The sequence below is a fragment of the Simochromis diagramma genome, unplaced genomic scaffold, assembly GCF_900408965.1.
Source record: "Simochromis diagramma unplaced genomic scaffold, fSimDia1.1 OVJJ01000361.1, whole genome shotgun sequence".
Classification (NCBI taxonomy): Eukaryota; Metazoa; Chordata; class Actinopteri; order Cichliformes; family Cichlidae; genus Simochromis; species Simochromis diagramma.
In genome coordinates, this window is record NW_024386860.1 from 11,983,699 (window position 1) to 11,996,094 (window position 12,396).

Below are 12,396 nucleotides of genomic sequence, written 5' to 3' on the forward strand. Positions count from 1 at the left end.
AGCCATTAAGGAAGGAAGATCACGCTGCTGCTTTAGTTGTCTATTTGAATATAATACCGATGCCGCTCTCATAGCATGGACCATATCGGCCGGGAAAGATGCTCTGTGGCATATGCAGCTAAAAACGAACATGGCAGTGACCTTGCACACGAAAACAGAATAGAAGAGTGGAGGATGCGTAATTTGTGACCTTGTGAAAAAGATGCTCTTTTGAGTACAAGGGAAAGTAAAAGTTAGCTGCTTTCTGAGAAGGAATCAGGGGCGCACCTGGCAGAAAAAATGGACAGATGGAGATAAAAATCCACAAGCACAAAGGGAGATTTGCTCATTAAAGAGCTGTGGAAGTGGCCCAGGCATGAAGGAAAGCAACCTTACCAGATCAAGTATGACAGGATAGTATAACAGTATAGTGTTTAAAAAAAACAAAAAAAACAAGACCAGTACCCTGAACCAAAAGCCTTACAGGTTGTGTGTTAACTGTAGTCTTGGTTTGCACTGCTCCTTGGTGTGCCTAAAATTTTCCCATAAGAATAAAATACAAAGTACAGCAAAGACAAAATATAACTTTAAAATAGACATGTAAAAACATTTAAATTCCAATATTTTTATATTTTTACACTGCAACAGATTTTCCCAGTTTTTTTTAATAAACATAATTTTAGCAAACGACAACTAAAATATATTTGATTTCTGTCGTACTTCTTATCATATTTAAACCCTTCAAAATGTGTGATGTGTCATTCTTTCATTTATTTTAGGAAACATGTTCTTTAGGCCCTTTAATAGCTGTTGTATCACAAACAAAGATATAAACAGAGCAAATACAAAATGCAGATGTTCTTGTTTAGCTACTTGCATCCACTGAATGATGACTTGAGTATCTTTTTTGATGCTCCAGTATGATGTTCAGCTGTAGACCTTATGGGATCAAACCTAATATCCGAGTGTTTCAGCTGCATGGCTTACTGAATTTGCTTTAATGTGCCCTTAAATGTAGCCTTATCTGTTCTTTGTGTCTTTGTTCTCCATGTGCTTAAGTCCACACAAGCCTTCATGTTCCGAGTGTATAGTGTTACCTGGGTGCCTTTTGCTTGAAAATCCTGCTTTTCATTTTACAAGTCCAGCATATGTTTACTGAATTCTTTGATCCATTCATTTTAAAGCGACCATTCTTTTACAGTTTTGGCTGAGCTCTGTGTTCCATCCCTGCAAACTTTTGTCTAATGAAGATCTGCTCTCATGTACTTTTGATGGATAATACGTGTAGTTGTGTAATTTCATACTGACATAATGCTTCTTGTTCTTTTCTTTCTTCTTCTATCCGTCATTTCTCCAGGCAAGTGGGAGTACAGGGTGCCGCGCTGACAGTCAACACAAACCCCAACGTCAATATCAAGTCCGAACCCGTCTCACCAAACCGTGACCGCAGCACTCCCAGCTCCACCAGTGGGGTGGCTGGAGTTGGAGTGGGCCAGAGTCAACTCCAGGGACAAGGTCTGGTGTCCATCGCCTACCCTGGTACTCTGCGTCTTGAAGCGGGAGGCCAAGGCCGCTCACCTGTTGACAGTCTCAGCAGCAACGGCAGCTCATATGAAGGCAGCGACCGAGACGATGGCACCCAGGGTCGAGGCGGGGGTCTGGATTTTCACCACCAGGTCGGCGCCGGAGCCCAGCAGCCCACCATGGTCCTTCTGCGGCCCTCATCAGCAGAGCCTCAAGAACAGGATGGGACCAACGTCAAGAGAATGAGACTGGACACCTGGGTCACATAAACGGATCGATGGACAGATGGAGGATGGAGATGTGTACTTGTGGATTGTGTACATGCCCCACCAGCTCCAGCAGCCCCAATATCCACATTGCATACGCACAGACAAAATCCACCCACCACCAACCCAGTAACCTGCTGTCTACACAGTAAACCTCACATGGATACATACACAACACAAGCATGCTAACATACTCGCACATGTGGACACTCACTCGTATGGCAATGTGCAGTCACGTTTGAACTGTAATGTATTCTCACTGACATACACCAAACCCAATAAGACCAGGAATTATTTATCAAAAAAAAAAAGACCATGCTGCACATCATCCAGCTGGATTCGGATAGAAGTGAATGGGTTTTCTAATCAGGCTGCAGTGGTTAGGAATTGTGGCCTGATTAAATTTGGCCACATGGACTTCTTGACAGTTTCTGGAAAAGCAGACAAGCCAAACTTGGTTTCCCAGCATGCCCCTGCCATGATTCACGGCTGGTGGCAATCTCTCACCTTCATATCTTTACTGTCTGGTTATCCACAGTAGGTTTTGATCAAATATGACAGCGCTGTATTAAAACGGTGCCACCACCGAGTCCACATCGATGTACACATCCGCCCATCCACAGTTGTATTGCTATCACTCTAGATTTTTGTTTGTTTTCTAAGAGGAGCAGCTGTGCTCTTTTTTTCTTCTTCTTCTTCTTCTTTCTTTTTTTTTTAAAGCGTGGAGTTGTGTCCCTCTGTCTTGACTGTTGACATTTAGAGTTTGGATTCATTTTGAATATGAAGACACTAAAAGAATAACTTGCCTCCCTTCTCAGTCAAGTCGGCGGCTCCATCAACATGGCCGGCATTGGGTCCTGTACAAGAATGGCGACCACCAGGGGTCTTTATTTAATCAGAACCACGCAGACCAGCTGTAAAACGAGGAACGTGATTTGTTGCCGAGGTAAAAGACTGCTTTTCTTTGAATCAGGGACGAGCTGCCACAGCTCAACGACACATGACGCAGATTCTCCTCGTTTCGCCCACATCGTGTCAACTACAGATGCTGAGAAAGGTGTGTGTTTGGTTTGTTTGTGTGCGTGTGTGTGTATACGGGTTTGTTACCTCAACTGGTTGTTTTCTTTTTTGCTTTTTTTTTTTTTTTTTTTTTTTTAAACCAAGTGAATTTGGATAAATCTTCACTTTCAATTTCATCCTTGAACACACACCTGCAACGCACACAGGTGAAATTATTTTTGTGAGCAATTCATGTTTTGAATAGATAGCTGATGTTCAAAGAGGAGAATCGTGAGGTACCATGTATATAAGCAATCTGTAACCTTTGTGGCTTTTGTGTGACAGGGATAAGGTTTTTTTTTTTTTTTTTTTTTGAAGGTTAAAAAAATAAATCATATTCAAGTATATATTTAAACAGCTTCAGGCGGTAGCAAGGGCAGCTCTGCATTTGGGGCAAGAGACTAGACCAGACGACAGGGATTGTATATATAAACTATATATTCGGCAGGATATCCCTTAAGGAAGTGGAAAAAAACAAAAACAAACAAACATTGATTCTCAGTGGATCTGTCTCTTTTATATTATTATTATTATTTATGTGTGTATATAAAGTGTAATATGTGGACGAGCCCAGAGAGGGTGTTGTAGAGGCAGGAAGGGAAGACGTAGCCGTGGTGACTCGGACTGTTTAGAGTGAGCAATGATTAGGACTCTGTCGCTGATGGAGGGCACTTTACCTTAACTCCCACCTCTGACACGCACGCACAGCGCGCACACACTAGAGTTAGACTGATGTATTTGGCTGGATAACAACCTAAAAATGGCAGGTACATGTAACATATTGCAATTTTTATTTATTTCTCAAAATTCTCTTTTGATGTAGTTTAATTTAAGTAATTTACAAGCTACAGTAAGGGTCTCAGTGTGGTTGCCTAATTGGAGCAATTTAATTAATTAAATTAATAATTCAATAATTGCAAGATTCAATATTAAGTTAAGTTAATAGATTGAAGCAGTTTTTTAAATGAGACTTGTTATTCCCATTTCCAGCTCCAGATTTTCAAACTTAAAGTTTATCAGGGTAGCTTTGCATGACTCACAGTTCAAATAAATCCTTGTATATCTTTTTTGCAGACCCTCAGTTTATCAACTCTGTGAAAGCAGTCTTCCCTCTCCCTTTAAGCCAACTACTTTTTCTTTTCTATTTGCTTGCCCCTCACAAGAAAAAGACTTGGAATAGCAGGTAGGTGGCCATGGCCAGTGCTTTGTGTCTCAAATGACTGCTGCAACTGGCTTTGTGAAGAACCAAGAGTAGAAAACAAAAATCGAACATTTAGGGCTGAAAGGATTGGATATGTTTAGTGTGAGCTGCATACGTTGGATAGAAAGCAAGGAAAAGGATCATAAGTCCAATTTAAGGAGTTGTTTACATTTTTGTTTTTTTCAAACAAAAGAGTTATGTTGTATAAAAATTGGAACAGAAATTTTCTTATAGCTGTGTAGCACTGTCTACGTCAAATTCAGTTACTAATTGTAAATCTTTCAAAGTCATTGCTGATGTAGTTTCATCTTTCAAATGAATCTTTTATGGAAGCATTTATTTGAAACCTGCTAAAAACTAAAGATTAGTAAAAAAAAAAAAAAAATGCCATTCCTATTGTATCATTTAGCTAAATTAAACTTTACTGGAATTTTTCCTCGTGCAGCGACTGCCAAATATTGGGTATTTTGTGCAACTTGATGCAAAAGATTATTATCCGCTACCACCATATCAGTCAAACTCTAGAATAAATACATATAGATAGTTTATGATTAAGCAAGCCAAGGATTTCCCTGATCCCTCTTTTTTTTTTTTTTTTTTTGGTCTCCTTTTAGAGGTTTACCTTTTCCTCCAATTAAAAGCCATGTTTCTATATTTAAAGGATCTCTCCTTCGCCTGTCACTGGTTGGCTGCAGTTTTATATTATGGAGAGTTTAAGAAGACTATGAAGGAAAAGAGAAGTGAAGGATGTAATTTTTCTACTCTATAAAGGTGGCAGCGGTTGATTTAGGTTTTTCTTTTTCTTTTTAAACGTGGTGGTCAAAAGTGCAAATTCATGTATTTATTTTTCCTAAAAGCACTCTCAGCCTCCGTCCATTTGCTTGTTAAAAGCACTGGCGTTTGGGTGTCGTTCGTCGCTAAGCCGGAGGTTTCAGAATGACTCTTGATCTTTTAATGACTACCTCCCAAATCCAACGCAGACTTGTCGACTTTAGGTTTTACCGCATCCAGCCACCACATCCTTCTCATGGGCAGGCCCTCGTCACCTCTCTCTCACCCCTGTCACTCACTTGTTTTTTTTTTTTTTCCCTCCTCTCTGGAAGCTTAATCTTACACCCAGACAAACAAACACACGCACACATTTCATTACACACTCCTCTTCTGTTTACTCCGTCCAGATAGCGGGTGTCAGCGCTGAAATGACAAGTCAAATTATTTTGGGGTCATTTCCATGAGAAACACAACCACCACCAACCCCCCTCCCAATTCTATTCGACTCGCAGCTTCATCTCACACACTACTGCCATCATCCGCCCTTCGGTTCATCAGTGATTTCTCATTTCCTTTTTCTCCGTCTGTCACTCACTCACACCCCCCCCCCCCCCCCCCCCCCCACACACACACACACACACACACACATTCATCCTCTGTGACAAGTCTGAGTGTCAATATTGCTTTTCTGAGTGCTTGGCAGAGTTAACATAAATCCCCAGAGTGTAAACACTTTGACTGTTAAGACTGTTGTGCCCTGAGCTTCGAACAAAAAAAAAAAAAAAAAAGAAACAAAAAAAGTCTGCAAGTTTTTATGTTTCGTCCAAGAAATGAGATTGTTTGTGAGCAGGCAGGTGAGAGCCCTCGTGAGGCCCTAACATGTTCTTTAGAACAACACTAGGGGTCGCTGTAATCACACAACAGACAATCGTGCTGAGAAGCCGTTCTAAGAACTTGCATCCCCCCCTGAAAGAGAGATATATGCTCCTGTACAATGATGTTTAGAAGTCTCACTCACTTTCCAGTGTTAATTTGTGCTGGTGACAGTCTGTTTTTAATTGTTCTCTGACAATTGATATTATTGTTATTATTATTCTTATCATCATTACCACAGCCACACTGATAGTAGCTGTCATGATGATATAGGTTTCTGCATTTTCTTTTTTTTTTTTTTTGTTGTTGTTTTTGTTTTTTGTTTTTTTTTGTGTAGGTTAGACCTCTTGTTTTCTTTGGAATTTTATTTTATTATATAAGAATATTCTATAAATATATTTTTGTTTTCATTTTTTGGGATTTTTCTTTCTTCTTCAACAAGGGTGTTACTAATGTTGCACGATTTTTATGACATGTAACAAGCAACACACGAGTAGTGATATTAGTTTCCACGTGTGGCTGTGGATGGAATCGCTGATTGAGTCGACAAATCGCTTCAATGCTGCAAAACTTTGAGTCCAATGTACAAACCTCTGAGTCTAAAGGGGGTGGGGCAGCGTGACACGTCTAACTTATTTCTGACCAGACACAATTATGTCAATGCATGGGCGTTTCAAAACAACAGAAGTGTGAATCATGTTATAGGAAATAAAATGTAATATTGACACAAAAACACATCACACAGGATTACATAAAAAAAAAAAAAAAGTGAAATCAAAGAAAAAAAAAAGTTTAAATAAATTATAGCTAATATATTGTGTTCGGCTAGTCTGCTTTTTTGTTGTAAAGATAATTTTGTTTTTGTTTTTGGAGAATGATATACAATTTGTGTATATTTTCATAAATAAAGTATGCACTGATATGTTATTACAAATTCTATACTGCTTTTACAAAAAAAAGTGTTTGTTATTGTACCAAAGTATCCATTGGTCCCCTCTTACCCTCCCCTTTTTGCGTATGTTTTACCGTATTTTATATATTAAATAGACAAGTTGACCTACAGAAAAAAGTTTGAGTTTGTGTAACTTATTTGGACTCCTCTTTTTTTTTAGTCTGATTTGATGCATCATGGTGTTGCCACCACTAGAGGGCACCAGAGTGTTTGGTATTAGTGTTTGTCTCCAGTTTTCAGAGGCTTAAAAGTAATAGGACAGACCAATATGATTTTAAATATATGGAGTGATTTTAACACTTGGATGAAACTTCTTTGTTATCAGTGACTGATTAAGTGTAGATGTCTGCATAACAATGGCTGTAATACCTAAACAGTTGATGCAACAGTTTTGTTAAAACCTGTTAAATTAAAGCTACAAGTCTGTGTTTCAGACACATCTTAAGTTCTCATTTTAAAAACAATGTGACAGTATACAGAGTGCGTGTCATTCTCAAAATACTTATGGACTTACAGTACTGTACAAAAGTTAGAAAAAATACAAGAGTATTTGAGTCCGGGGAAGCTAAATATAGAGAAATGAGGGGTGGCCTGAGAGTTTTGCACAGTGCTGTAACTGCCACTAAGTGCAGAGCAATAAAATGTGATGTGTGACTGCTCCGCAAAGGAAAAATATTCACAGCTTTTGTGGGGTTTTTCCACATTTAATCGCATATATACATGAATAGAAAACTGAACTTACACAGTGGCTGCCTCACTGCAAGAATCTGCTGGGTTCAAATACACCAGCCAGCTGGGGCCTTCCTGTGCATGTTCTCCCCGGATCTGCATGGCTTCTCTCGGGTTACTCTGTCTTCCTCCCAGAGTCCAAAGACATCCATGTTAAGTTAATTAGTGATTTTAAATAGGCTGTAGGTGTGAATGAGAGCCTCAATGGTTGACTGTCTCTCTGTGTTAACCCTGTGATAGACTGGTGATCTGTCCGAGCTGTACCCCACCTCTTGCCCTATGACAGCTGGGACAGGCCCTAGCTCAGCCACAATCCTGAATTAGATAAGCGGAAGAAGATGGATGGATGGTGCTTAAGAACAATTTGGCAGGGTGGTTTCCTGCTCCCTGTTGATTCCAGTCTAGTGTTTAAAGTGAAGTCATCTGTTTCCAAGAAAAGTGGCACAATACACTAAACACTGAGCTGAAGAGGCTTCTTTTTTAACCATTAAATATAAGAAGCAGCCTGCCTAGTGGATGCAATCTACTTCTAAAGAGGGTTTTAAAAATATGTTAGTACATTTGAACTTACTTGACTTTCTAAAACAACATGCTGATTTCCTGGAGTTAAATCGCAAGAAAACAATTTGTCCAATTATCTTAATATAACAAGCAATTATTCCTTCGTCTCAACATATGTCTCAAAATCAAAGATAATTGCTTTGTGATGATGGGTAAACAAAGCTTTACAGTATGTGGTATCAAAGGATAATTATTTGGCGATTACAGGAAAAACAATGTATGACAACTTTAATGAGCTTCAGAAACACAAGAGAAATAATTAGACGCACACCTTCCCAAGCTCATTCTACCTGCCAGTGTGTTAAAGTCTATTTTTATTTCGCAGCCTACAAACTGAGAGTGCAGCAGAGTGATTTGCAAAAGTGCGATTGGAAGTACATCTTGAAGATGTGATGAGCGTATAAAATTATATTTGAAACAAATGCCAGAAATTAACAATACAGCTAAATAAATGTTTCTACACATGTCTATATTATCCATAGTCAGCTGTTGCTTTGCACATATATATCCCACAGTTAACAATTTGTGTTAACATCTGTATCTGGAAAGCAATAATGCTACTTGGTGGCGCCATACTGTATGGATTCACACATTCGCCTAACAAAAACACACCTGCTTCAGTCTCAAGAGGAGATCCAATTCCCTTGGGGATTGTGTCAGGAAAGGCATCTGGCATAAAAATCTGCCAGGTCAAATATGTGGAGCTACTTTCCATGAATAGCAGCATCTTACACAGCTGCTTTCAGGAGCATTTGCATGTAGCTATGTAACTGTAGATCACAATGTGCCCATGAAATTGAAATGATTTCAACGTGAAAACATGCCAACATGAACTTTTTTCTGAGTATTTTATTTTCAAGAAATAAACCTGAGGGATAAATGACGCAATCGCAGAAGTGCCAAAACCTGTAGTTCCTCACTCGAAAAGCCTGAGTGTTCTACACTTTGAAGAAATCCAGTCTGCACAGGTCTGCACAACAGATCGCTACATTCCCTGGACACTTTATGAGGTACACATTGCTAATAATGGGATGGATTCTCTTTTGCTTTTAGAATTCTTTTAATTATTTGTGGCATAGATTCAACAAGGTGATTTTAGTTCACATTAACATGAAATCATCAAAAATTTGTACCAAGCAAAGTGTTAAAGAAAATATGCCAGTATTTAATATTGCTGATATATAGTACCAGGCTTGTACAAACCAAGTAAATGTGTATTTTATAAACCCCAATATGGATATTTCTCTCTCTCTTTTTAAATATGTTTTTTAAAATGTTTCTTTATATGAATGTACAGTACAGCCCAACAATCTTGGTAATATCTCGCGGTACACTGTCAAGCACTAAAGTGATAAAGAGGAAGATCACAGCCTGCTTTTTCTGTCAGGGGGTAGAGTAGTGATGTCTGTAATTAGTCGTAGCATTCCTTTTTTCTTACGAATGGGCTTAAGGACAAAAAGACATTTAAATAGTTGGTTGGGTATGTGAGACAAAAAGGGGATACCCACACAACTGCTCAACCAACCTAACTCAGGACTGCTTGAACTGACCGCAGGCTGTCATCTGGCACGTTCAGCTGGCTTGTCCACAGCAATGATCAGGTGCATGTCTCAGATAGACTCATATTCTCCTGGCTCAAGAGGCTGCTAATAATAACCACACATGCCCTCAGACAGATCAGTCAAAAGTCATATTGGACAGTCCAGGCATTGTCTGCGAGACATACCACCACACTTCCTACTGCTGAGTCATGAAGGCAGCCATTTTCTGACTGTAATCATGTCTTTCTAGAGCTTACTGTTCACTGTGTGATTTGAATATGTATAGTAAAAAAAAAAACTATACGTGGGATTTTTAAATTTTGTGTTCAGAGTGTAATTTGAGGTTGATCAGAAAATGAGAAGTGAAAGAATTATGACTCAGCTTCTTCCCCTTTACCTCTTATATGTGTCTCTGTGTTTATGGGAGTGGACTGTCGGGCAGCTAAAGTCTAACTTCATTTCTGCGCACTAACTGAATTACTGTGTGGACATCTGGCAGAAACACACAAAGCTATATCAATAGAGGAACTGAACCACCTCTCCTCTGCCTACGCCTCATTCACCTAACCCTGAACTGGACATAAAATATTATAATATCTAATAATCAACTCATAGAAACGTGAAATGAATATGAAAGATATGGATGTAATTTGTAGGACTGTATAATTCTTGTATATATGTATAATATCAGATGAGATCACATTAAATGGTTTCTGAAGCATTTAATATAATTTTATTAAAAAGTGAATGGACATTTGAATCTGTCATTTTGTGAAGACTACAATAGCTTCTACTACTATTCAACCAGCTGAATATGAACTCAGAACTACAGGTCACAACTTTTGCTAATATTGTTCTCGTGGAGGATTAGAGCTTTGATTCCTGTGTCATTCCTGCAGTCTCACTCATCCTAGATTATTAAAGCAACTTGCAGCTGTCATCAGCAGATTGCACAGCGCGGTGCAACTTCTGTTCTATTTTAACACTGCCTGGAGCCTGATGGTTTGATAGGTAGGATATGATAGTGATATAATATGCTCAAGAGTCTTTAAGCCTCGTCCACACAGAGATAGATGCTTCTGTTTAGGCAGGACAGAGCAGGGTTGAGATGCATATGGAATATTTGTTTTAGAGGAACAAGGTGAAGAAAATGAAAAACAAGTGTAATACTTAGAGAAGATAAAGAATAGATCATTGGAGTGCAACAAGAACCTATGACTTACTAATGATGTTGGCTTTAGAGGGTCTTATGAGTTAGTCAATGTAACAAAACATAGAAAGTTAACATAGTGTGCATGGTCTGATCTCCAGAAGTGTAACAAGAAGTAGCAGCACAATACTGACCACACCCAGCTAAAAACATTCAACTTGAGTTTGCAGTTTGGGTTTAAGGAGTTGGTTTGCATGACTTTAGCTTGTATAAGTGGGGTAGGTTTACCTCAGGTGGTGGAGCAGGTCATCTACTAAAGGTTGGTGGTTTGATCCCTGGCTGCTCCATTCTGCTCTCCAATGAGGCAAATTGTGTAAAGAGCCTTGAGTGCTCAGAGTATAAAAGTGTTATATAACATCATATATAAGAATTAGTCCATTTACCATTTAAATTTTGCATACAGGCATTGTTGTATATGTTAATTAACAGGAAGTTCATGCTGGAACTCATCTCTGCTGACGATAACATGATTTTGTTGTTTATTCAGTTGTCGGGTTTTAAGCTTGTCAGAGATGTGTGGGGATTTATGTTTTAAGCGTTTAGTTTATGTTTTATGTGATGATCAGGTTAGACTAATTGCAAGCAAATTAGCTTTGGTTTCTAAATTATTGTAGCACATTAATAAATTACAGTTATGAGGTCAGTGGCCTGAGTGTTAACAGGACAAATATTTCTTTAGTTTGTGACAATATAAAAAACAACTGCGTAGAGAAAGTGTTTAAAATGTAAAGTGGGTGAGAGATTCTCTGTTGAGAATCTGAACCCACAGTTTCACCTTTTTCATTGTTTTATGATAATTTATTCAGCACTGAATAACACAGCAAGACATCTCACAACTGAGCAAGATTCAGTGCTTATATTTATGGTCCCCAGAGAAAAACTATTCATTGATATTATTGATGACATCCTTTGATACTATGCAAGTTAACGCTCTGTGCACATCACCATTTTCCATTTGGGGGATTGATTAAGGATAAAATTAAAGATAGCATAGTTCAATATCTAATAGCAATATTAAATTGATTGTTTGAATTTGAAAAGCAAATTTATGACCTCAGAAAACAGACACTTGAATTTCTTTGGCTTGTGTCTCATGCATTTATTTTAAAGACAGCTGCATGTGACACAATGGATGAGTGTTGATTTATCTCTTGCTGGACTTTAACATTGGCACCATCTGTTTACTTAGGCTATATGGCTCATATGTCCATGATGTCTTTCATGATGTAAAGGTGGTCTGAAGTGGGAGAAACCTCTTCCTTCTCAGTCTGGCTCTGTAGCTGGCTCCTCCATTATTCATACCAATCAAGAGTAAATCAATGGAGATGGATGGTGGTTAGCAGATGACAACTGAGGCACATGTGTGCAAGTACTACCACAAAGAGTTCAATTCTCTTATAATGGATTTGTAGAAACACACCTCCCCCATGTTAATCAACAGTGACCAATAATCAATAATTGGTCACAGCTGGACCTTTGGTTACCAGTGTTAAAACTAACAAAGAATTTCACTCAAATTGTATGTATTCCTTTAAGGTAGTTGCCCTTTAGAGAATAAAATTATGGCAGAAATCCAGAGAAAGTACCTGTGGTTCAGTTTGCAAGAAACTGGAACACAGCACAAATTAAACCCACCACAACTGGCTCTAAAAGTATTTTGTGTTTCTTATGGTCTGCGGGGTACCCAAACATGCTGTAGTTGTGCTGATAACTTACCTCAAACACAACAA

At 38.6% G+C, this 12,396-nt stretch overlaps 1 protein-coding gene across 12 annotated transcripts in view; it reads left to right on the forward strand.

Annotated features, from left to right (window-relative positions):
- The window catches only part of mef2d (myocyte enhancer factor 2d), a 101,119-nt gene extending 94,693 nt beyond the window's left edge, over positions 1-6,426 (forward strand). For all 12 annotated transcript variants that reach the window (XM_040030573.1, XM_040030571.1, XM_040030575.1 and 9 more), the window contains one exon: positions 1,337-6,426. In XM_040030573.1, coding sequence (XP_039886507.1) covers positions 1,337-1,772 — 436 coding nt within the window. In that variant the 3' untranslated portion in view covers positions 1,773-6,426. The remainder of the gene's footprint in view (positions 1-1,336) is intronic.
- The last annotated feature ends 5,970 nt before the right edge of the window (positions 6,427-12,396 follow it).